The 26552-nt window shown below is 38.2% G+C and overlaps 2 protein-coding genes across 5 annotated transcripts; both read left to right on the top strand.

Annotated features, from left to right (window-relative positions):
• Window positions 1-976: 976 nt before the first annotated feature.
• Window positions 977-8206, top strand: LOC132113753 (BEN domain-containing protein 4-like). 2 transcript variants are annotated; one of them, XM_059521724.1, is made up of 6 exons: window positions 977-2291; window positions 4269-4829; window positions 5579-5670; window positions 6024-6264; window positions 6420-6693; window positions 6804-8206. In XM_059521724.1, the coding sequence occupies exons 1-5, from the start codon at window positions 1847-1849 to the stop codon at window positions 6659-6661; spliced, it is 1581 nt and encodes a 526-aa protein (XP_059377707.1). In that variant the 5' UTR covers window positions 977-1846; the 3' UTR covers window positions 6662-6693; window positions 6804-8206. The 2 variants fall into 2 exon arrangements, with proteins under 2 accessions (XP_059377707.1, XP_059377706.1); XM_059521723.1 differs by having other exon boundaries at window positions 6420-8206.
• A 2219-nt stretch (window positions 8207-10425) lies between these two features.
• On the top strand, window positions 10426-25533 carry LOC132113754 (rab11 family-interacting protein 5-like). Of its 3 annotated transcripts, XM_059521725.1 has the most exons (7): window positions 10426-11175; window positions 15172-15676; window positions 15983-16013; window positions 16137-16689; window positions 19743-21926; window positions 22918-23062; window positions 24289-25533. In XM_059521725.1, exons 1-7 carry the CDS (start codon window positions 10796-10798, stop codon window positions 24547-24549), a joined length of 4059 nt encoding a protein of 1352 aa, XP_059377708.1. In that variant the 5' UTR covers window positions 10426-10795; the 3' UTR covers window positions 24550-25533. The 3 variants fall into 3 exon arrangements, with proteins under 3 accessions (XP_059377708.1, XP_059377709.1, XP_059377710.1); XM_059521726.1 differs by lacking the exon at window positions 15983-16013 and having other exon boundaries at window positions 10427-11175; window positions 15172-15677; XM_059521727.1 differs by lacking the exon at window positions 19743-21926 and having other exon boundaries at window positions 10429-11175.
• Window positions 25534-26552: the final 1019 nt, after the last annotated feature.

Consider the following 26552-nt stretch of genomic DNA (forward strand, 5'->3'; position numbering starts at 1 on the left):
TTCACTGGATGTAATTACATAATGTTATTATTCAGCACTTAAGCTCTATATGAAACATATGACTTACATTTTAGACAAAAAGAGAGCAAATTTTGTATATATGAGCAATATCACATGAGGAGTGTGATACAGCCATAGGCACAAGGCTGTATAACAAATACATACAAAATTATGTCAAAATACCCGTTTTGGCAAGTACCCTCAAAAACAGTCAGTTATGTCTCAAGTGAATATGAATAATTGAGAAAAGAACTTAGATGTGTATCATTATATTGGATTTGTGCATTATGTCTTAAAGTGACCTCAGACTAATGTAATAGCTGCTGTTTGTCTTTAATGTTCATCCAATCAAAAGACAAAAATAAAACTGCTCACTGCTTTTGACTAAAGTTATTTTTATTATGAAACTTAAATTTGCTCTCAGCCAAAAATATTAATATACAAATATTAATATTTTAATTAGATATGATATAAGACCATTAGATAAACCCAAAACCAATTATATCTCATGTTTGACCACTATAGGGACATCAGAGCCAGTGGCGAGGCGAGGTGAGGTTCATGAGCACTGATGCCCTGGAGCTCACATTACTGAAAATAGAAGCACATTTTGAAATAAATCCTTAAAGATAAAACATATTTGAAGTTTAAACAACTATTCTCACCTCAAAAACTCCTCAAACTACTTTGCCATTGATGCTTGCTGTAAGAAAATGTTGCCAGCTGAGTGATCCAAACTGTGAAACGGTTCCTATGCTGATACTGGTACAATATCGCACGGCTAGAAAGATTCTCATTCAGATCTTTGCTTCCATCCAGCGAGTGAGACAGCAGACAGGAACTTAATGTATTTATTTATTTATCTGCACAATATAATTTAATATTTTCTGTCTTTTATTTTTCTAAATTGAATGTAATATTAAATATCAAATTAAAAGTTGTATTAAAATATGAAATGCTGTCATCATTTACTCATCCTCATGTCCTACCAAAACTATTTGACTTGGTTTCTTCTGTGGTTTCTTCTGTGTGAGAAATGTCTCAGTGGGTTGTTTTTGTCCATTCTGTTGAAGTCAGTTGACTCCAGTGTTCTTTAAAATATCCTATTTTGTGTTATGCAGAAGAAAGTTATACAGGTTTGGAATTACATGATGATGAATAAATGATAACAAAATTTTCGTTTTGGGGTGAACTATCCCTTTAAGTATCTAGCCTATAATATTTGCATCTAGGCTACATTTGTATTTCAAACTGGCACTGACAACTCCTAAAGGTCTTTTTTTTTCTTCTTCTTCTTTTTTTTCCCAATCAGTTCAGACTAAAAATAACCAACAGACTAACAAATAAACAAATAACCCCCATAATAGACAACATGGCTAACACACCTCTTTATTTCAGCTTGCACCTCTCATATGATCTGACACTCCCACTGATGGGAGCCCAAGCCACACACACACACACACACACACACACCGAGTGGCGAGTGCCGCCGGTGTTCTGAAGATTTGTGCTTCCTATCAGATTTTGCTTCCAGTGTAATATTAATAAGGCTTGAGGCTTTATTAGCATGTACACCTACCCTTACAGCAGGATGAAAAGTGTTGGCAGCATAATCTTATAGATAGCATTATTTGTCAGAACACCGGTATTCCCCTGTTGGTAGAATGAAAGCCAGCGCGTGCTGTTACCGCCAGGGGATTGGAGCAATGACTTGTCAGTAAAGTCACCCACCCTCTGAGTATCTCAGACAGAGTTAGTAGTGTTTGAGACACAGAGCAAGGCGGCGAGACACTGGGATAACTGATTTAACCAGACCGGGACAGAACGACACTCAAGTGCGAGGGAAATGGAGGAGGAGATGCTACCGGCAGACGAAGGTCTCTCTGCGCCCAAAATCTGCAGGCAGCAGCAGCAGCGCAGTCCGTACAGCTCCCTCAAGACCTTCCCGAGCAAGCGCGCGGCGGGCAAGGCGAGATATGTCAGACCCACAATGGTGGACATCCCGCAGCTCGGAGACCATCCTCGTCATCTCAGTCATCATCATCAGCAGCAGTATTCACAGCGCGTGCCGCTTCCGCCAGCGTCCCTCTCCATCAGCAGCAGTCAGCAGCACCGTCTCTCCTGCGAAATCAGGCCCAGCAGCAGAGTCGCGGCATCAGCGGGGAGCGCCACGGCGACAGCATCATTTGGCAGCCAGAGGAGGGTCTCCGGCCAGGAGCCCGGGAGATACCCGGCGGGACGCGCCGAGCTCAGCCACCAGGCTCCAGACTGCTCCTATGGAATAAGCTCAGGTAAGTGAACAGGTTTGCATCAGAAACTTTTATCCGGTACTAAGCTGAAGACTTGAAGTGTCTAACTTTTGGGGTGTTTTTTTTTTGTTATTGTTTTTTTTGCAACTAACATTGCAATTATTTTTTTTAAAGCCACTATTTGGGACCCACGCCCAATGGTGCGACATGCCTAATTTCACATCAGTTTTTACCCGAAAATAATGACAGGGAAAAAAATAACAATTGTAATAAAATATTCTGTATCTGTTATAGGTCATTTCTAAAATGCTCTCAAATCTCTCATATTGCCAAAAAAAGACAAATATGTCGAGTAACAGTAACAAAGTTTTACCATGAAATGTGAACACTGATCTCATGATCACAGAGATTATCTATAGTAAAATGAAAGTCTCATCAAGCACTGTCAGATTTCTTTACACACTGCATTAAGATGCTCCCAGCATGAATTGGTGAAAAGCATTTTGTTTTTCTCAGCAGCTCTCTGATTTACCTAAACCTGTCAACTTCAGTAATTGGCTCTCATGTGCTTGTTGCAAGAGTTTTCATTCAGCAGAGCCTCAGGCCTTCACAGATTGAGAAGTTGTGTCATTATCACACAACAGGGTGCCTCAGTGTCTGTACAAACATTCAGCCATATCTGTTTTTCTCCATGTGAGTTATTAGATTAGATATGGGAAGGTTTAAGATCAACCTTTTTCTTTTTTTATGTAGCGTTTAAAATGCAGATTCCATTTTGAAATACACCTGGGCATCATCAACTGGGCTTCAGGCTGCTCACTAAATACTAATTGCACTTGTTGGAGACACAGTAGATGATTTCAGTGAAGATCAGAGTTCACAGTGCCTGCTTGTAAACAGTGCATTCTAATTTCACACGAAGCCCTTTTGGCTTTATTGTTATGGAATATCCACTGCAAAAGAATGCATGGGGGATTTTTTGGCCAATCAGACAATACTAATGGTTCCATCTTTCTAGCCCTGGGGAAAGGAGACGTATAGACACCCAAGGACACCGTTCTGAGATCAGTGCAATAATCCAAATTGCATTTAAAAGCTCCTCGAAAAGGATTGTGATTAAAACAAATGTGGCTCATAAATTTGGCTCTGCAGCACATTGTGTTTAATGAAATTTCATGAGGCTCACTCTGCGTGGCATAACGGAGGGAGAAAAAGAGGGAGGGAGAAAAGGAGAGAGGGGAAGTGATAGGAAAGAGGGAGAATGACAGCAGCAAAGGAGGATGGAGAGGGTAAGATAGAGGAGAATGATATCAAATCCATCTTGCTGGGGGTGAGGCTGTGGGGAGACAGAGTAATTGTATGCGGTCGGTTGGTCAGCATTTCCCTTTTATTAATCTCTCTGCTTCTTCTCGTCATATTTAGAGGATTTGGAAGATATGAATAGTGTTTATTAGAACAGTGACACCATGTGTATATGTGTGTGCATACAGATTCACAGCACCCTTATCTCTATCTCCTAAATCTGTAGGCATGCAGATTTCAAAGATAAAAATGATGGAAAATGCAAACGGAGGACATGAAGGACATAACAAAAAAGCAAATATAGAACTCATAAAGGTCGAAAGCAATGCTATTGTCAAATTAGGCTAAATTGAAATAAGAAATTAAATGTATTTTAGCAGTTATCAGATTGTTTTATTTGAACAGTATATTTAAAAAAGGCCAACAGTACTCATAAATATAAAGATATTATATTAATATTATATTCTTTCTTCTGTAGAGCACCAAAGGAGATATTTATCACAATATCCAAGTTACAAAAAGTGTAAAATAGCACTGGAAAAGCATTGTAAAAATTCAAATGGAAAAATTTGCCTTGAAAATTGCTTGATACCTGTGGTCGTATAGAAAAGTTCTACTGTAAATATCTTTTTGACTTCAAATTTCAGTTTCTTTGAATACAAAAAATTAAACAAAGGAATCTGATACTGCAATACTTGTGTACTTATTTCCCTTCAGAAAACCGGCTCATATTGGATGCTTTTGCCCAGCAGTGCAGTCGGGTACTCAGCCTCCTTAACAGCAACGGACGGCTCCTTGAGCCCCAGCCTTCCCTCGTCCCTCCATCCTCTTCCATCTCCTCTCTAATAAAACAGGAGGACAGCTGCCTGTCTCCAGGAGAGAGGCTCAGTTCTGAGCCCAGATCAGAGGACTCATCCCTGGAGAACACAGGTGAGGAGACCCAACGGGGCAAACACTGGAACCAGCAGCAGACTTCCGCTTTCCTCCAGATCTTCACAGAGTCGCTTCAGAACTACCTGCTCTCTGGACCCCAGTCCTCAGACAGTGAACGGAGTCGCCCGGTAGAGGCTGAACCGGCAGCATCAGGGTCCCCGAGGCAGAACTTAGGCGGATGGGCTTCTCCAGCACCTTCTGAGTCATACGGACACCCCTCTTCCACACTGCCTGAGGAAGATGAGGAGGAAGGTTGTTGTCCACGCTGCGTGGAGCTGGAACAGGAAGTTCTTAGTCTACAGCAGGAAAATGAAGAGCTGAGACAAAAACTGGACAATATACCAGGTATTAAACTTGATGAAATCATTTTCCTCTTGATATTAGACACATAATCCACTGTACGATTTCAAATTTATAAAAAAAAAAAAATCACAAAATCATTATTACTATTCTAAGCTTTTAAAGGTGCACAGTGTAATTAAAAGGGGTTCATTCTGTTCACTAAATATTTATTGAACTTGCTGGAGACACAGTAGATTCTCATTACACAAATTTGTCAAGAGAATCATTTAAAAATCTGTTGTCAACAAAAGAGAAATTCTAAAGTCTACCTGCTGTTTGCGACCAAAATAAAGGTCTATAGTGTAATGTTTGAAAGCAGAGATATTAAGACGAATATTAGTATTGTATTTCCTTCCTTAGCTGATCACATGTCTGACTTTTGCATTGGAAATTATTGAAGTTATTATTGAAAGATTCAGTTTTTGATGCCTTTGTGAAAATTCCCTTTTCACAGTGTATTTATGAGCTATGATTAATCTATTCCACAGCTAAAAGTGTCTAAAAAGGGTTATTAAGATATTTGGCTGATCTTGTATTTGCCACTATTAAAAGGAAACAATTAATAAATAGCTCTGGGCCACAGAGAATATCAAAATGAGTAGTATGGATTCATTCATAAGATATAAAACTTTAATTGGAAAAAATTACTCTGTGCATTCTTAACAGTATATTGTGTTTCGTGTATGTACATCAGCTTGATTGGTTTAAATAAAACTGAAAGTCCATCAGCTAACAAGTTTTGTCTTGAACAGCTCCTTGCCAGAATGTTCTGGACTTTTTTAAGACTGTTCTTCAGCACTACAACCAATTTGTGCAGCCCCAACCTGAAGAGCAGCTTACCGAGGTGAGCCTGACAAAAGACCATTAAGTGATGTTAAAATAGTCATGAAAACCACAGAGACACGGGTTACACAAGAAACTATTACCAGTGGAAAAAGAACTGAAACTCTTAGTCAAATTTAAGTCTAATCTGAGGTTATGAAAATATCACTTTGAAGGACTGTTACGTAAAACTAAAAGCAGCAGAATCTTTTAGCATCCCAGTCAAGTTTCAGTTCTGTATAGTAAATTTGCCTGTTTTCTGGTACAATATTTAGTGCAGCATCAGTTTAAATGTTGATGCATTAAAGCACATTAAAGATTAAAGACAGGATTAAAGATTTCTATAATCTCATAATCTCTGTCTTTTCTAAATAGGGCAGTAAACAGCTTCTGGGGAACTATCCTCTCTTCATCACCAATAAGCAGTGGGACGAGGCAGTCAACTCCTCAAAAAAAGATGGCCGGCGGCTCCTGCGTTACCTTATCCGGTTTGTGTTCACCACAGATGAGCTCAAATACTCATGCGGTCTGGGGAAGAGGAAACGTTCGGTACACACAGGGGAGCCGGGGCCGGAGAGAAGACCTCTCAACCCCGTCAAGGTCACTTGTCTCAGAGGTAGTGAGCTAAAACTTTCCTACACGTTTTTGTATTTTATTTTATCCTCTACTTTTAAACAGATTATCAGTGCGATAATTATGCAAACTTAATTTAGCAACTCAAACATTCTATCTCCCTCATCCATCTCTGTCCCGCGGCGTTCCCTCTCACAGAGTTTATCCGGATGCACTGTGCTTCTAATCCTGATTGGTGGATGCCCTCGGAGGAGCAGATAAACAAGGTCTTCAGCGATGCAGTAGGGCACGCGCGGCAGGGCCGGGCTGTAGGCACTTTCCTGAGCAACGGGGGCAGCGGTAGCAGCAGTAGTGGTAGTGTATACATGGAGAGCTACGACGGGCAGCTCTCTCAGGATGAGCTCTATCTGAAGGGCTCGCAGAATGGTTTGGGGGACTAAAGAAGAAAGATACGTCCAAATCATGGATCAAGGTGAGGAGTGAGCCCTCCGGATCGGCTCATACAGAAATTGCAGCACTTATATGGTTAACGTGGTTTGTGTATGAATATAATCCTTATTCCTTCCTGTCAAACCATTCCAGGGCATTCACACCTACCCACTAAATTATGTGGGATTCTTCCAAGCTTAAACGGTTAGTGGTCACAGAGTTCAGTTCTACACAGTATCAGATTGATTATACGCTCCATTTCGCATTTCATTCCATTGAATGTGATCCACTATAGCAACATGAATGTACCCATGTTACTCCACTGTAAATAATGAGAGCTTCCTTTCTTGTGTCGGATTGGTCAGATGTTCATAAAGAAAGCCTGCAAATGAGGTGCTAATATGATTTTCTGTTACGGTTCGGTTTAAAGTTCTGCCCTCTATTTTATCATATGATGTTGAATAATTTATGATGTTTATAAAAACTGTGATTTTGCGAAATCAGTTTCATAGTGGCTGCAGGATGAAATTACTGAACTCTACAATCTGTCCGTGACTGTGACTGTGGAGATACAGTAAGTCTGTAATACAGTGTGTTGGGGTGGCTTCCTAATCTTTCCTCTGATCCAATAAGGAGGCAATGTTGTTCGTAATTTGGGTTGCTTCTTCTTGATTCTAGTTTGTAAAGCACCACAAAGATCATGTTTAAAGGATCAGCCGGACTTCATTTATTCTTCCACATTATAATATTCTGTGTGACTGCATAAAAGACTAAATGAAATGCCTTAAAAAGAGACACCATCTACCACTTAGAACTACAAATACTGCCAATTTCAGACTGTTGTTATCTCTTAGTATTTCTGTTACATTAGTGGCCTCTGGCTGTTTGGGTTTTCAAACAAAAGAAAAATATGTTTGAAAATGGACCATCTTTCTTTAATGCCTTATAGACAAAGTCTCTGTGAAAATGTTTATACATCCAGGTCATTTTGTAATGTCTAGTAGAATTCAGTCAGATGTCTTTAACTACTAATTTTGAATTTATTCTCCGTAGCACTTCATCAGACGTCTGATGGTGGGGAATCCCTAACATTTGAACCTGTTCAAATAGCATGAAAACTTGTGATCATTAAGGGAGTTTAAGATCTGTGGCCTCTTTCATCTGCTTCTAAAGGCTACTGTTTTGCCCAAGTTCACATCTTAATGTTCAGGTTTAAATGTCAGCACTTCCCAAACATTAAACAGCTGATAAAGTTGTTTCAGAGTGGTATAAAGACTTCAAAATAAGTTACCAAGTTGCTGTTGCCTTTGACTACCAGACATACAAAAGCCTCTGTTGTTGTGATATGTAGCCTGTTGTGATTGTACAAATCCATGGTGATTGGAAATTGTGAGTCCTCTAGTCTGTTCAAAGAACGTGTCAACACTGTGAGCCCCACCAAAAGTGATGAGACTGTTTTCCCTCTTACTTATTAATGATATTTTCTTTTCCAACAGAAGATGCATTTGTGTAATGTGGACAAAAAAAGAGAAAATACAATGAAGCAAAATAACTGATCCAGACAATGCCATCTGTGTTGTGTTTCAATAGTAGCTACTCTATTAATTGCAGACGTTGAACAATAGATGGCACTAGACAACAATAAAGCCATTGCAACGTTCCCTTTTGAACCCAGTCCAAACCAAACAAAGTCAGATTCACTCCAGTGTGAATTGTTGCAGATGTCTGTGGGGTGAGTGTGCGTACAATTTATGAAATCATTCGGATGCAACATGTTAGCCTATTTATGATGCAAAATTGGGCTCAAAGTTAAAAGCACTTTTAAAACTCAACCAGCACACCAGATGGACCAAGCTGAGAGACCCAAGGCCAGCAAACCAATTTAGTTCTTTGTTGATGTTTTTAAGCGGTTTAATGACCATCCATTGTTAAATAGGTAAAGTTATATCTTCAACTTAGTATGTTATGTAATGCACAGGCATTTCCAGACATTGCATAATATATGTGACTGAAACAGATTTAGTTTAGCTGGGAAAAAATCATATTCATCATGGGACAGTTAAGTAGAGAGATAGCATCATAACCCACCCCATGTCCTCTCTCTCACACACACACACACACACACACACACACACACACACACACACACACACAAACACAAACACAGAACTATCATCACTGTATTGTAAAGTGATGGGGATTTTGATTCTTTGACTCAAATCTTTTGAATAGGTTTAATAACAGAATAAATCCGGTTGTGATTCTCTCAGTGACTCTATTTGCAGGCAACAGTGGTACAAACGAGCAATTCATTGAATCATTCATACAACCGCTTAGTTAAACGCACAAAGACAACCGCAAATATGTTTGCTTTCATTTAAAGTATTAGTTCACTTTCAAATTAAAATTTCCTGATTATTTATTTCCCCCCCATGCCATCCAAGATGTTTATGTCTTTCTTTCTTCAGGCCAAAAGAAATTAAGGTTTTGATGAAAACATTCCAGGATTATTCTCCTTTTAGTAGTCAAAATTACAGTTTCACTGCAGCTTCAGTAGGATCTACACAATACCAGACGAGGAATAAGGGTCTTATCTAGTGGAACGATCGGTCATTTTCTTAAAAAATATATATATATAAATAAATAAATTCTTTAAATACAGAATGGATCTTGCGCTCCTCAACAAAGCTCCTCCACTTCACATAAGTTATTACGTTGAAAAGGTCATGCATGATGTAGGCTGAAGTAACGAATGTTTACAAGTCCAACAAAGTCAAAGGCTGTTTACAAAAAAAACAAATATGTGTCATTGAACATAAAACAACTTTTGTAACTTTTGTTTTTTAGTTTTGTAAACACTAATTCGGTACTTCCGCCTACGTCAAGTCCGACCTTTTCAACTTAATTACGTATAACATGTAGTCATGGGCAGACATCGGAGAACAGTGGCTAGTATTTTTGTTTATAAATATACTTCTTTTTTTTTTTTGAAAATGACTGATCGTTTCGCTAGATAAGACCCTTATTCCTCGTCTGGTATTGTGTAAATCCTACTGAAGCTGCAGTGAAACTAATTTTGACCTTTAACCGTTGCTAGCTGTTGGAGTCCACTATAAGGAGAGTAATCCTGAAATTTTTCATCTAAATCCTTATTTTCTTTTTGATTGAAGAAAAAAAGACAAACATCTAGGATGACATGGGGGTTAGTAAATTATCAGAAAATTTTCATTTTAAAGTGAACTAACATTAATCCTTTAATCTCTCTTTAGGTTTTGGCTATAGGTATTACAGTTAAATTCGTTCAGATTCCCCTATCCTTCATTTACTTAAATCGAATTAGACTCAAAACCCAATAATAAATCTCTGCAGAATCCTAGTAGGTGTTCTTATAACCAAGAACTTTTCAATGGCTTTAACTTTACCCAAATTACTCTAGGCCTGGGTTAAGGATTAGCCAATCGGGTAAAGCTGTTAAAAACGTTTTAAACGTCCACTGATTTGCCAAGCATCAATTTTGGTTGTAAAGAGACACCTGAGCACACTCATCAAATAGTAGGGGTTCAATCCCCAATTGTTCAGTTCAGTAATATTTGTTCAAACAAACCGATTCGTTCACCTAAAGGATTCATTTAAATCTCTCTCACCCAACAAACGCCACAGCAGTGAACAGCTTCAGCGTGGGTTAGTTTCCCCTCACTCTTTACAGCGTGCTCTCTGATTCACAGTCAGAGCAGAGCTCAAACTCTCTGCTAGATTGTTTACTGTGTTCGATATGAACTATAGCAGCACGGATTTAAGTTGCCTTTCTCTTTAATTCAGCAACATATTTTACCGCGGAGCCCCCACTAATATCTGAGGGCGGGCCGCGCAGCAGCAGTGCAGTGAGTTGTCAAAAATCTGTTGTGGTGGTGACGCCGAGGGTCCAGAACGCCCACCACGGTAAACTGATGTGAAGTTTAACTCGCCAGGGATTTTATATTTACGATCAACTTTACAATTGTGATTGTCTTTTTGAATTGAGCTGCACGATAATGCAGCGATTTCTCTCACTGCAACTTCGGGCGGCGGGCGGTACATAGTTATCCAGTGCGCTAGTGTCATTCTGCTGGATTATCCCAAACAACTGCGTCTCCAACTGCAACGGGATGCCTCTGATCAGCCTGGACGACGATGATCAGAGATGGGTCCCGACGCACGTCAACGTGACCGTCCTTCGCGCGAGGAGTCTGCGGACGAAGGGCAAGCAAGGAAGCCGCTATGTTTACACAGTCATCCAGGTCGGCAAGGAGAAGTACACGACCGGCCTGGTGGAGAAGGCTGAGGAGCCGCAGTGGAACGAGGATTGCTCGTTTGATCTGCTGCCCGGGCTGCTGGAGGCGGGTGGGATGAGCGCGTACCCGCCAGGGAGCAGCAACCTGGTGCTCACCGTGATGCATCGCGTGCTGATCGGGCTGGACGTGTTTCTCGGTCAAACTATTATACCCCTCGACAAAGTTTTTCAAGATGGAATGTGTCCCAGAAATGAGTGAGTATTTCGGCTAATAATAGGATCAATTAATAGGCCTCTTGGTCGAGGGCCTTGAGACTTTTTTTTGTACTGTGGCAGTACCATGGTACTGAATGATTACCAAATTCATGTTAAGTGTGACGTTACGTTACATTAAAAAAGTTATTTAAAACCCGCCTAGTAGCTAGAAGACCAGCTGACCAGCAGGTCTATGTTTAAGCAGTTGTACGTAATACATGGTATAATGAGTAGAAATATCATAGTTTTCACTTATTATAAAAAAAAAGGTTATTCAAATAAAATATTTTCATTTGATGTACTGTAATAACTAAATGAATATAAAACTGAAATAAAAATGACTGAAAACTGTATAGACTTAAAGTATAAAAAAGGCAAAAACACTTTAAAAATACAAAGTAAAAGCTTATTAAAAATATTAATACAAAGTATAGTAGTATATCAATGATACAAAAAAAAAACTGATTAAAAAGTACATGTAAAATGAAAAAGACGTGGCATTTTTAGTCTTATTTCACCACTTTGCTTCATTCCCAAGAGTCAGTGGAAAAACACATAGCCTTCAGATAAAGGATCCTTATGATTTTTCATAACCTTGTGTTCATGTTCATGTCTTTTTTATCCTTTATTTTTCCAGGAAGGACCCATTGAGATTAAAATAAATCTCTTCTTCCAGGCAATCCTGGCCAAAAAAGACAATTTAAAGCTATTTAAAGAATAGCTTTTCTTGTTTTTCAGTTTATATAGTCCTGGGAAATTTGACACAGGCATGCCAAAACCTTGAGTCTGTGATTTTGGGTGAAAGTATTTCTGTGCACCCATTTCACAGTTGGACAGACGTTCCTATTCGCAGAACTGCAGGAAGATTCTATAACCAGGCATCAAAACTTCCCAAAAATTACTGATTTCACATGCAGTATCGAACAAATGCATGGTGGTCGAAGCCACACAAGCAATATATGAGAAGTGTAAACCAGCACTGTTGTGAATACCAGATTAAGGGAATATGTTTTTACAGGCACAACAACAGGAACATACTTGGAAGGGCATGCTGCATCTAGTTCTCATCAGTGCTTGCGTAGTGCTGGCACAGAGTCATGCCTCCACACGGGGCAGTACCAGCATGTGTCAGAATGGTCTCAGAGTCTGCACTGAACTCAACAAACATGCATTTCACTGCACTCCAACAAACGCAGCCTTCCTGGAATCTTGTTCTTTTTTTTCATTGTTCAATTTTATATAAATATATCTCTTGTTTAATAGCTTGCACATCTAATAGATGAAATTCAACTAGTGCCGTCATTAGGAGGAGTAAATAATTTGTCATGGGAGGGGAGGACGAGATCAATTGGTGTGCCTCTTGGCTGAAACCTCTATACACAAGTGAAGTGAGGGAGGAAGTCAGTGAGCCATGCTGAGCAACAATAACAGTGTTATTTTCATATTCAATACTTCTACATATATTCTCACGTCCACGATTCAACTATCAAATTCACATAATGTTAATGTTACTAACAAAATTGATTTAAAGACGATCAAGATGTTAGTAAGCACTGAATGCATAATGTAATGTATATTAAGCAGTATGTTTGTTTTTTATCAGTGTAAGCAGGTTGCTGGTTTTAATAGTTCCTTATCTGCCCCAGGACCACTTATTTATTTTAATTAATAATAACTACTATTAGGATTTAAATTCATACTTATTATTGATATAATAAAGCAATCTTAACTGTAATCTAAATTGGAATCATATTTTTTCCTCCGCTTAATAATTAATGTTTTTATTAAAGATTATATGATTCTTGAAACTTCTGGAATCACAAAATCAGTCATGGTTACTTATAATATATCAAACAATCGGTTTCTGTTAATAAAAAGGTTTGAAAACAAGCAGCTTTTTCATAATTATAGCAGAAGTACAGAACATATCTTTGCCTCTATGAGGTGGCCTTCGAATATTGTGTTGGACAATGAGGGACCTTTGAGTTAAAAGGTGCTGGGACATTGTAGGCTACTAAACCAGCCTTCCAGGACACCTTTGCAACTGCCTAAAAAACAATTAGAACAGTTTAGCAGCCATTTAGCAACGCTCTAGCAATATTCAGAACACCTTACTTGTCATAACTCAAACAAACACTTAAAGCGTCTTAAAAACAGCCTAGCAATGCCTTAGAAACCATCTTGAACAGAACACTACAGTGCAGGAGTGTGGTGGATGGATCTGTCTGCACACACTATTCTGAGTCATCACACGTTGTTGCAGGCATGAGGCTGTTCTGCACATCTGGCTTTAATTCAGCTCAGAGTTGCACTTCTCTGTCTCTCTCCTGCGTCTCCCAGTGTAGGGCGTTTGTCTTGGCTCTCTGCACGTGTGCGCACATGAGGTGCTCTGTGCTCTACCGGAAATGGAGGAAATAGTTTCGCCGCTGGTTCAGTGTGGGACAAAGGGACGGCACCATACTAAGGCAGTAACATTCGTTCAAGAGACCCCCACTTGTGTTTGTGCTGCAGTATAGATCATAGCTGCTTGCTTCAGTGTGGTGCAGGACATTATAAGCCAGTGTTATAAACGATGAGGCCATCAGTGAGAGCATTATTTTAAGTGTGAAAATTTCATCCCAAAATCAAAAGAAAAAACATATATATTAATTACACTTGAAGTCTCTTATGCTTACCAAGGCTGTATTTATTTAAACAAAAATGTATAAAGACAACTTAAATATTTTTTTTCTATTGTAAAATTTAAAAAATGTAATTTATTAATGTGATGGCAAAGCTATGCCATGGTGCTCAAGAAAAAACTTTTTTTTTGTGCAAATGGGGATCATTTTTCAGGATTCTTTGGTGAATAAAAAAAGTAAAATAAAATAATAATCTTTTGTAATATCATAGATCTTTAAAATTCCATTTTGATCAATTTAATGCATCATTACTGAATAAAAGTAGAAATGCCTTTAAAAAAAAATAATGTTACTGACCCCAAACTTTTGAAGGGTACTGTAAACTTTGCTTAAGGAAATTAGGATAATTGAGATCATTTATGTCAAGATAACTATTAAAAGATATTGATGTTCTGAAAGTAAGGATGCACCTTGCTGGCCTGATGTTTAATTATTTTTATGTTATAGTATTTAACTGATAAATTACAGATATTACAATTCCATACTATTTTGTCTAAATAAATGAAAACGCTAAAAACTGAAATCGGTGTTGATTGATTATGATTTCACTTTTTAAACTTTAGTTAGAGTGTAATGTTGCTGTTAGATCCCAAACATCATCTGCAAAGTTACGACGCTCAAAGTTCAATGCAAATGGAGATATTTTCTTTTAAAGATATCGCTGTTTAAGGACTATAAAAAAAGAGATTACAACAAGCTTCTTCCTGGGTTTGTGACATCACTAAACCCAATGTTTACATAAACCCTGCCCCCAAGAACATGCAACTATCTGTAATGGTATGGGGGCGTGACATTTCAAGACAACGTACACTAAGCGGTTAACAAATCCAGAGCTGTTCTGAGCGAATCATAACACTTTGGGCCAGCTGACCAATTTGAGTCTGATTAAGTATTTTTGAGGGAGGGGTTTCATAGAACCAGGAACTCAAATTGATTTGAAGAGAACAGAAACAGCGATGTAGAATAAAGATAAAATATGTGAAAAAAGGGTGGTTTTTTTGTTGTTGTTTTTTTTTTTTTTAAACAAAGCCTGAACACGTGTTACACTGCACCCCATAAACACAATCAAGCTTTCAAAAAAAGCTAATCAACCACCCCTTTAAATACTGTTAAACCCCTTTAAATACCGTAAATACTGTAGTAAATTTATTTATTACAGCGTTGTAATGTACAGTATGAAAAAGTATAATTCATTTAGACATTTGCTAAACATTAATCTTAATAAAGTTATTAATAATTTCAAAGTTTTTAAACAACTATGTCAGATAACATAAAATTCCTTCTAGCTGACTTTTGTTTTCTTTCTATATTTAAGGTGGCTCAAGCTTCACTCCAAGGCTGGTCGGAAGGAGAAGGAGCGAGGAGAGCTGCAGGTCACCATCCAGTTTACCCGCAACAACATGACGGCTAGTATGTACGATCTGACCATAAAGGACAAGCCCCGATCTGCATTTGGAAAGCTGAAGGACCGCATCACGGGAAGAAAGAGAGGAGACGTGGAATCCTCCTCTGCCATTTTACCTGGCCGCTTCGCCGCACTATCAGGGTCTGTAGGTCCTCCGTTCGCTGGAGATGGTGGACCCGATGAGCCAGGCAAGGAAGAGGGGGTCGATGAACACCGGAGCAAGGTGAAAGACTTCTTCCTTAAAGGGAAACTGCGCAAGAATTCAGACACACAGTCTTGCTCATCATTGGCATCAGACAGTAGCATGGCATCGTCCGCTGGGGATTCATTCGTCTCAGCAGAGCTGTCTAGAACACCCATCTATAGCAGCACAGTGATAGAGCCCTTCCAAATGGACACTGAAGGTGGAATTAAAGGTCAGTGATCTAGAAGAAGAGATAAACTAAGAGAATTCATTATCATAATCATCATTGAGAATTTACATAATAACTGTGTTGCTAAACTGTTAATAAACTATGGGTTCCATATGATAATTTATGATTGTTTATGACAACCCTTGTGCTCTTCCAAACGTGTATGAGTTTCTTAATTCTGTGGATCTTTTTTTTTTTCAACTGTTTTTGTATATACAATTGAAGTCAGTGAGATTCAAAACAAAACTTGATCTATTAACTTTTATTATGTGAACAAAAAAACCCTTAGACATTTTTCTAAATATGCTGATGAAAGAAAGTCAAACATGTTTGGAACGGGTGAGTTAATGACAGATTTTTTTTCCATCTTTAAAACCTCTCCTCAAATTTCTGGTTGGGATAAATACTGATCTTAGTCTGTGCACTTTTTCTGTCTTCTCTCTGTGACCTCTGTCTTTAAAGTGATGACCCACAAGCGTGCACACAGTGATGAAGCCAGTAAGATCATGGGTGTTCCTCGTCCCAGCCCTGCTGTGGAAAACCTAAAAGACCAAAGTATGGCACTCTCCAAATCAACCCTCTGCATCAATGGTAGCCATATCTACTCATCCGAGCCTGTCAGCCCCAAGAGTCCAAGTACCATCCCGGCCAAGCGCTCCCTGCTGGAGAAATGTGCGCCCCTTTCACGGTCTCTCCAGAATCTGACCCGACGCAGCGAGGACTCGCAGAAGAGCGATGGGAGACGCTGGTCCATTGAAAAGAGCAGGAAGGAGCTCAGTGAGGCAGATGGAGCTCAAAGCCAGACCCAAGGGGCCACAACCCCAGAGGGAAAGCCAATGCAGGCCTCTGGACATGTGGAAGTGGTGGATAAAGGAAAAAAGCTAAGAAAAACTCTGTTTTCTAGCGGGAGGAGTGACACTCTCCCAGCCAAGCCGGAGCAGAGCCAGGTTTCTGCTCCTCCTGAGGGCAGACGCAGAGGATGGTTTGGCTCCAGTGACTCCCAGAACAAGCCGAGGTGAGTGAAGGCCAAGCAAGGCTACTAGGTTTTATGTTACAGTACAAAAGATGTATCAGTGTCATCAATAGCTGTTTCCCATGATCTATATTTGACTGCAAGACGTTCATCTAAAGGGATAAGTGAATGGCTTTGAATGTCAGCCTGCATTTTGGTCCTCAGAGAATATTCTTAGAAAATGTTTGAATTTGTTGATGCAACAGTTACTACGCAGCTTGCTCCATCTCATTCCTTTATATTGCTCTTGGTCTGCAGAACATAGGTCAAGATATCAAAGAAGGGATTGTTGATGTGTGTGTTTTCATTCAAAAAACTCAAATTTCCACAAATTTGTTGAACCATTCAAAAACATCAGCTGTTTTTATAAGAAATGTCCACTTAATTACATTGATTTATTTGTTTATTATTTAGCATTTCAGTAATTTCATTTTTTCATTCAACAGCATGTTATTGTTTGACACATTCATCCATTTTTTCAACCATTCAACCGGTTTTATTTTTAATAGATTTATGGGTGGGCGATATGACAAAAAAAACTTTATTAGTAATTTTAATTCATGATACTATACTATATAACTATATAATTGATTTTATTTATTTTTTGCTTGAAATATAGTTGCTATGATGATTACATTTTTGATGACATTGAAATTTCACAGTTATACATTCAACACAATACTAGATTAATTGAAAGTAATAAGTTGATGAATAATCAGGTATCATTTTTCATAAATCATTTAACAGAGGTAAGAAATACTACAGAAATTGAATAAAGTAATCAAATGTGCAATAAAAAAATTGCAGTATTCACTGAATTAATTAGGCTAAATATACATTGATGATTAATAAAGCTACAAATGTACAGTAGGTCATTCAAAATCAGTGAGTGCTTTCTCTTGTGAGTGCTTAAATGACACAGGACCTTAGGACCTAAACAGATATAATATATTGGTAAACATCCAATTTTCTCTCAACTGTCTATATTCATTTAAGACATCACCACATCATGTTTTTTGCTAATAAACCCCCATTGCCAATTGAGTATTTATACTGTGTGAAATACTGCTGTCACGATACCCACATTTTTACTTTGATACGATACCCGACTAAAATTTCTTGATACTACTACTGAACCGATATCGTAAAAAAAAAAAAAAAACACGATTGTATGGAAAAGTACGTGTTACAGGCTTCCCAAAACATGATAAATCTTTATTTTAAGCTTCAAGCTGATGCATTAGCGTAATGGCTTGCCCTGTCAGGCACTTTTACAGATACCTGTGTGCATCCTCGGCGCAAAATTTTTTGTTAACGGTCATATCCTTAATTATTTTTACTTTACATTTTTTCATAAAGGCCCACCATGACAGTCTGCAGTAAGTTAAAATCTTTTCTGAAAGAGTGCTGGCGCGGCGGGCGCACGTGTTAAACAGACAGAACACAGAGAGGGAGACGATATTCAGCGCAAAAACATTCACTGTGCTGAAATATCTGTGGTTGAACATACAATTTATGTTTAAAAGTCAACATGCAGTGCGAGTAATTTATGAGAGTAGGAACTGTGAAGGGACAACAGCATGTAATTGTTTGAATATAAATATCAGATTATTTTTTTCAGGATTAAGAAATGTCAGTAAGAGGAGACTGCCAATGATCAAAGTGCACGCGACACGGTTTCCTGCAGAGCATTGATGCATTCATCTTTATTATCTAGAGATTTAAACTATATTCACTACATAGCCTACAGTGATTAGCAAATTTATAAAAAAAAAAATGTATGTAAAATTTTGTAAGGTTTGTGCCACTGCTGCTCTTAACTAACGGTTTTGGTAATTTCCTAAATAATTTTTTTGCTTTTTGTATCGGTTAGACCTCCAATATGGGTAAGCTTTTCAATAACAGTAGTAAGCTATTTTTTATACTATAATATAATTGCTGTTATCTGTAAAAAAAATTAATTGTCAAGTGCTTTAGTGTTTTTTTATTCAGATACCCAATTATTCAAAAAGTACATAAACAATGCCAGCAAGAATGTGAGCTGTTATCAAAGGCAAAAGAGGCCATTTTTGTTATTATGTGAATAAATACTATTTAGTTGTTTCAATTTGTTATTTGTCCAAAAATTACAATAAGCTTTTTAGAATGAAATTTTTTTGACATATTCCTAAAATAGTTTTGTCTTATGACAGGTGTTTTAATAAATTAAGCACTATGTTTTCATAGCATTCAGTTGGTACAATTGTTTTAAGGACATTGGGCAAAATATGGAATAGTGTGTTTTTGTCAGTAAAATTAAAATAAAGAAAATAGGGGTTTTAATCCAATTAATCGAAAAAAAATAGTCGGCCAATTAATCGATTATCAAAATAATCGTTAGTTGCAGCCCTAAAGTTTTTAGTGAGCATGCAGGGAGCTGTCCTGCTGTTGCACATTGATACAACTGAGGAAATACATCGTTTAATAAAAAGCAGTTATTCTTAAAGTACTAGTAAAATAAGGAATTGTACGGTTTTTAAAAGCGGGGTATCGTGATAACTTTTTAGTACTGGTATATCATGCAACACTGGTGTGAAATGGGGAACCAATATTGAATTCCCTTTCATGTGTTATGTCTTATTGTGCTTTGAATATTTAAAAATTGCTTAAAAGTTTAAACTGGCAAGGCTAAAAATGCATGCAAATTATAAACTTTTAAAGGTGACACCGAAATATCTCTAGAACATAACCACACTAGAGCTGATAATCCAAGATTTATACCAATTTCTACCTGTTTATCGTGTTTACAGGTATATCGCCCACCCTAGTTAGTTTATAGGCTGGATGCCTTTTGTTCCTACTAAACCAGCAGTATTTATGTAGGTGCAAGCTGGTAAAAACATGCCAGACACTTCCGATCAAAACATGAATAAATTTTAATCCAAAGACAAATTTTCTTTGATTAAGAGGTGTCTCTGTAATAGAAAAGATTTGTCCCTATCCTCCGACTCATAGTTGGATTTTATGGCCCTTTACACACTATGACTAAGAGGACTACTTGTGCCTTCCCTTCACAGGCTGGGAGTCTCTCCTAAGGTAGAAAGCAGCTCAGACACCCACTGTCAGATCCCTTGCTCCCCCAGTCAGCCCCCGTGCTCTCTTCCCCTCGGTTGCACTACTGGCTCGGTGTCTCCCCTTAGTGACAATCACACCAACCCATTCACCCACTCTTCCCCAACACCCCCTTCCATCTCTCCCTCCAACCCTTTCCTCACACGACTAAAGCAAAACCCCTTTTTTGAGGATCTTATAGCTGAGGAAGGACTGAAGTCTCCAACTGCTGGTTACTGTTCTCTTAATTCCAGTCTTTATAATTATCCAGTCGGATGCTGTCCCATCCGTAATGGAGCACAGAACAAAATGTCCGCAATAAAACGGGAAAGACCCAGAAGTATGTCCAGGCAAAGGTCTCTTCCAGTCATTATGCCTGAGACACCAAGTACAAACTCAAACACTATTCCGAATCACTCTATGTCTGAGAGGGCTGGGGAATGGGATGATTTTGAAGCATTTGCCACCAGCCGGCTCAAATCGCCAAGTGGGACTCCAACTAGACCTCCATCAGCACCGTTTCTTTCACAGTTACCAAATACAAACCAGATACTGTGTGTAAACAACAAAGCGGACATTGGTTTAATAGTTGACGAAGTTGACATGGGTGTTTCAAGGTCATGGGATCTGCCTCCTCTACCACCACGCAGACCCATGAGGATCCAAGGGATCACCACAGACAGCTGGTTGGACAGAGCCCAGGAGCTTGCTGTGCAGAAAGAGGCCTGCTTCCTTTCCCAGACTGACTTCGCCTCCCTTCAGCATGTGAGAGATGGAGACATGAAGAGAAACTCTCAGATTTTTTGTTCAGATAAAGAGTTGCACCATATTTCTTCAGAAGGGTGTAACAAGATGGATGCAGAGTTGCACAGCAGTATCAGATTGAACAAATTCATGGTTGGGGAAGCAAGGGGTCATGACTTTGTTACGAACAACAATGCTAATAGCTGTCCGAATGGTTTTGGTGAAGATGCAAATGGAAGCTCTGAGTGTGAGTACATGGCACCTGAAACTCTGTGTTTCCCGTCTGACTGGGAAACCACAGTGACCGAATCACTTTGCAGTTCACCTCAGGCCCAACCAAAACATGATTCAGAATCGTCCTGTGAAATAAGGGTCTCCAATGAACAACAATGCAAGGCTAAAACCAATGGAGTAGGTTTGTTGACCCTCTCATCTAGAGATTCGAACAACAATACAGATACTTCAGAGTTTGCTTTTATTGATTCTGGAAGTTCACAGTCTGAGTTGCAACAACCTTTTGAAATGAATAAAGATGGTGTTAAATCATCCAAACATGGTTCAAATTTGCATTTGGTGCTTCCCAGCTGCTCCCCTGGCTTACCTGAGAATATATTGTGCAGAATGGCATCAGAGTTAAAGATGTTTTCACCAATAAACACCCATAACACTATCACATCACATTTGTCTGACTCACAAATCCATACCCATTGCTCATCACCTTTTGAGAGATTTTGTGAAGAACTGGGAGGACACCAAAACACTGCTTCAAAGGTTAACTGTGAGACTTACAACATGGCTGACGATCTTCTCAACAAAGAGATCACCGTGATCACGCAAACAAGCTCAAGCAAAGACAACACTGTGACAATGCAAATCAAACAAGAGTTAGCAGAAGGCAATGACTTGCTTGCTACGCATGATGATAAAGAGCATAAACATTTAACAGAAGGTAACCTGAACTCTGAAGTCTGCTTCTTAAAGAGCAACAAGGTCGAGGAATCTTGTTCAACACTGGAAGAACAAATGAGCTTTGAGGAGTTGCATGCTAGAGTAGCGCCAAGAAACTCCAGAAGCCCCTATGAAACTGAAGTCAGATCAGCCCGCATCAGACCGCGCTCAACCACAGGCTCACCCAAAACTGTCTCGGGTTCTGATTCGCTGCCAGGCTCTCCTCATCCTACATCAGATCTCATTTTGTATGATCCTTGCCCTTCACCCACCCCATTATCTGGTACTAATTCCTCTCTCTGCCCTGAGCCTTCCCTTCCTGCAAACCCCGCCAATGAGTTGCCCAGCATGGCTTCCACATGCTCCTCCACAGCCCAGCCCCACGTTGATGCACCGCCCTCCCTCTCACCTGAGGAGACACAGCCAGCTAACGTCCTCCTGCCCCATGAGGAGAGCAGGTGAGACCTCACTGCCTTTAAAAGCACACTCACCTCTGCTCTCACCTGAAAAATAACCTCATTCTCTCTCACACCAGGTGCACTAAGACAGACTCATATGCTCTCACATATGTTGGGCTAGAACAAACTTTGTTTTTGCACTCACAGCTTGCTATAATTTGGACTTTGACAAATGTGTTCATTTTTTCTGGCACATCTCTTATTACCTTTCCTCCTGATTTGATAATGCTGCATTTCTTTTAGTTCTTTCATTTTTCATCTTTGCTTTTATATTGCTTCTTCCAGCCTCCATTCTGTTTTGGAAGTAACCCATTTTCTTGTAGAGGTATCAAACCATATTGAAATAGTCTATATGCATGCAGCTAGTGTTCATGAGAGGTTTGATTATGTAGAGATTGCATCATTATGATTGATCTGTTAGTACCCAAAGACGCAAAATTCATAAACAAGATGCTTCTCAAAGTGCATCCTAGTCAGTATTGATATTAAATTGCTTGAGACTTGAGAATTTTTTTTTTTTAGAATTGACTAAAACAATTTCAATCAAACTTTTATTTATCCGAAGGACTTTGTTTCAGTGCTTTTTCAGTTAGTTGCTGTGGCAATATTTTTTTTTTTGTTCTGTTTCACATCTAATATTTATAGTTATTTCACCTTATTTCAATTAATGATTTTTTTTTTAATTATATAAGTTTAACTTTTAGTTAACAAAAACAACACTGCACTTAAATGGAAGATAACTAAGAACTTCGACATCTGAGTTATGAAAGATCATCTCTGAGTGATAAAATTGTTGTTTTTCATTACTTTCACCATTGCTTCATCAACTATGCGCTGTTTCTTTTGCTATCCTAACTCATTAGGAAGTGAATAAATATGAGATTTAAAGTGGCTTAAAAAAAGGATGCTCACAAACTACCAATTAAACCATGATGAAATGCCTAGGTCAATGTAAATACTTCATTTATCTCCTTTTTGCACCACTGTACAGCCCTCACCCGGTGAAGCCCTTGACCAACACAGCTCTGCAGGGAGAGAAGAAACCTGAAAGCCGCTCAGTGCTGGAGAAACTCAAGTCCACCATCAGCCCAGGACGATCTGCACCAGCAACCTCTGCTGAGGATGAGAAAAAACAGGTAACAGTTACTGGAAGTTTAAAGGTGCTGTAAGCGATGCTTTTATCTAACAGCACTTCCTTCTAAAAAATAGTATTTTATTCACATTAATAATTTCCTTCAATCTTTTTAACAAATCTTTTTTTATTCTCACACACAGTAAAACTGTTTTTTATACATTAAAGTAAAGGATACCCTTCCTAACATGCAGAGCTTTAATTGGCCCAAAAGAGGTGCCCGTACTCTATTATAGCCTATATATATATATATAAATTATAAAATTGCATGATATATATATATATATATATATATATATATATATATATAACAATTTTATAATTTTATATTTAATTATTATTATTTATTTATTTATTTTTGATGACTCCCTCCATCCCCTGAGGTAACAACAACTATATTGAAGGGGTTTTATATACAGCAGTCAACAGACGACCTTATAGAAAATAATAAATCCTTTTATTACTGAACATAAATAAAATGTGCAAAAGGATTTTGAAAAAATACCCTTAGAAAGAGCTACTGCATTACTTCATTAGCTTGCGTCTGACCTGACCTTTACACTTGTAAAACTCAAGGGTGTAAGGGTAATGTAGTCTCTGCTCTCGTGGGATGAATTAAGAAGTTTGCATTGTGAAGGGCGCTCTGAAAAGCGGCAGCGCAGGCAAAAGATTAAAACCTCTATTAAAACAGATGTCCAAATGAGCACAGATAGGTGGCGGTACGCTCAAGAGCTATATTTGGAAGTGGCGGTACTGAGTACCGGTGCGTACCGGCCCACTTAAAGCACTGCTAACATGTAAAGGCAGATATACAATTTAATGATCTGTGGCATCCATAAAAAAAACAGTTTTAGACCATCAGAACACTTTTTTCCGCTCGTCAGTCATTTTGAACATTGGTCTAATTTAGGCTAGTTAGTGAAATACATTTCATAGAAAGGAGCTGGAAGACGTGCTTTGGCCCAGGTTCTGGAAAAGTGTAATCAGCAAACCGATTACAAGCAGACACTGAAACAAACATTGATCTGAGAGGTTACATAGAGTCTCATTAAAATGAATGTGGACTTGTGGTGATTGCGCTATAAAGATATTGAAAGAATGCACACATGATCAAAGATAAGCTGCAGCGTTTAATGAAGTAGTTTTGGTTCATCATGCTCTACATGACATACAGTAGCTCAGTACTGTTTCTCTCTAGTAAACATGACTCTGTATCTGTTTCCTGTGCAGCTGGCTCTGATGGAGGCTCGGTCTCAGTACCAGAACATGACTAACATGGAGCTGATAGCTCTGCTGCTTCAGCAGGAAATGGATGTCAAGAAAAAGCAGGCTGAAACTGAGGTGCTGATGGCATTATTGGAGAAACGTGAGGCTGAACTGAAGAAGATGAAGGTTCAGGTCAGAGACCTGGAGGACTACATTGACAAGCTGCTGGTGCGCATCATGGAGCAGACGCCAACCTTGCTGCAGGTACGTGGCAGACCAAAATGACTGCAGTGACCTGCTCCGTCCCAAGAACACCTCATATTGATCTAAAGCCATTTGTGATGCTCCATTCCATTTCAAAACTGCCAGATTCATGTAGACATGATAAAGCTTTGCATGCTTCTTACTGGATTTCCAAATCCACAATCATTGAAATTTAGCTTACTGCTAGTCATGCTTTGAGCACAAGGCAGTGGTTAAAAGTAAGAAACAAAATAAATATGTACAATGAGATTTTGTTGATTTCATGTAGATTAGATTAGTATTAATCATAGACATTTATGTCTTCCTATTCATAAATACACTAATAGGAAATTAGTGTACCAGAATGTCAAGCAAAATGTCTTATGAAGATCCACAAAAAAAGCACTGCCTTTATTAATTGACTTCTTTAAATGTCACTTTAACACTCTTCTTTCCTCATAATTGGAAGTATTTAGAACAAAATCACAAAATGATATTATAAAACCCTGAAACTTCTCCAATAATGCTACAGTCTTCCATATCTCAAGAAACTATTGTTTCAGCTTGACATGGTATTCACATGGTATTAAAACACTGTTCGATATGAATCCAGAGATTTAAAAACATTAGTAATATTTAATAAATACGGATAACAAATACACCTTATAAAAAAATATTGCTTTCATTAATATTGTAAATGTAAATAAATATCTTACTAGATAGCTTTAAAGCACCTTAATGCACATTATGCAAAACTGTTGTGCTTGAGCCAGTCAGCTTTGGCACATAGAAACGGCTGATATCAGCGCATGCTCACTTCCATCAAGCACTCGCACTAAAGAAGAGATTGCCTCTGCAAACATGTAAGTTATGCAATACAACAGTACAAGTTGATATATGCTACACAAAATATATTCATGAAGCCTTAGCACTGCAGCATACTTAAAGTAGCATATGTAGTCATATGCAAAAAAAAAAAGCAATGCTTTTTAGTGAAACAAAGATTTGTTCTTTCTGTTTTCCTGCATTGTATGGCTTTATGATTTCTCTGATATTCATTGTGATTGTGTCTTATAGCGTTGTTTTTGTTTGTTGATGTTTTTTACAATACATGTGAATTTAATTTTATTCATTTGTACAGTATTCAGTGGTTTATTTGGTTGATGTTTCTTCAGTTATAATGCTAATGAAAATGATGTGAGATTCTGTCCCACAAGAACATTAGTTCTATGTCTCAGTATTTGACAAAGAAAGTACAGGGTTCCTGTTCATTTTGTTCATCCAAAGTATTTGTATCTTGCCAAATATATATCCTGAAATAAAATGTTACTTTTTTTTTTAGTTAAGAGTTAAGTTCGCTCACATTGTTTCCCAGTGTGTTGCAGGAAAGAACCATGTATCACTGTGATACTAGATTTTTGTTGATTCGTTTTGCCTTTTAATCGCCATTTTGCAGTGTGCCTCAGTGGATTTATTTACAGCATACATTCACATTTGTATTTTATTATTTTATTTATTGCAAATTATTTCATACAGCCTCATTTTCAAAATTATTTGAAAATAAAGTTATAAAATCATTTGTCGTGTTTTTGTTTGAGTTCTTCACAGAAGTAACATGTATATGTTTATGAGCCTCGTCTCGTGCTTCATCTTCATCAACGGTCTCAGTAGTACTATAATTAATTGCCACTGGGTGGCACTGCCGCACTTTTGAAGATTATTAATTGTACTTTGTGCTTGGCCCACTTTGTAAACGTTCAAATAAATCGGAATATTAACTAAATTTTGTATATTTCATTAAAACAGTCTATAGGTAAAAAAAAAAAAAAAACCTGATTAGTACATGTATACAATTTTACACAACTGATTCATAACTGCAGTGAAATTTTTCATGAGCAGATGGGTTTCATGAAATATAAATGTTGTGGGAATCAAAGCTCAAACGGACAGTGTCTCTGCTTGCATTGTTTGGGCTCCGAGTCACATGGCAATGACTTTTTGCCTGTTTTAACATTAAAATGCCACAGTAATGCAAATTGACATTT

This window comes from Carassius carassius, chromosome 33 (assembly GCF_963082965.1).
Source record: "Carassius carassius chromosome 33, fCarCar2.1, whole genome shotgun sequence".
NCBI classification, from domain to species: Eukaryota; Metazoa; Chordata; class Actinopteri; order Cypriniformes; family Cyprinidae; genus Carassius; species Carassius carassius.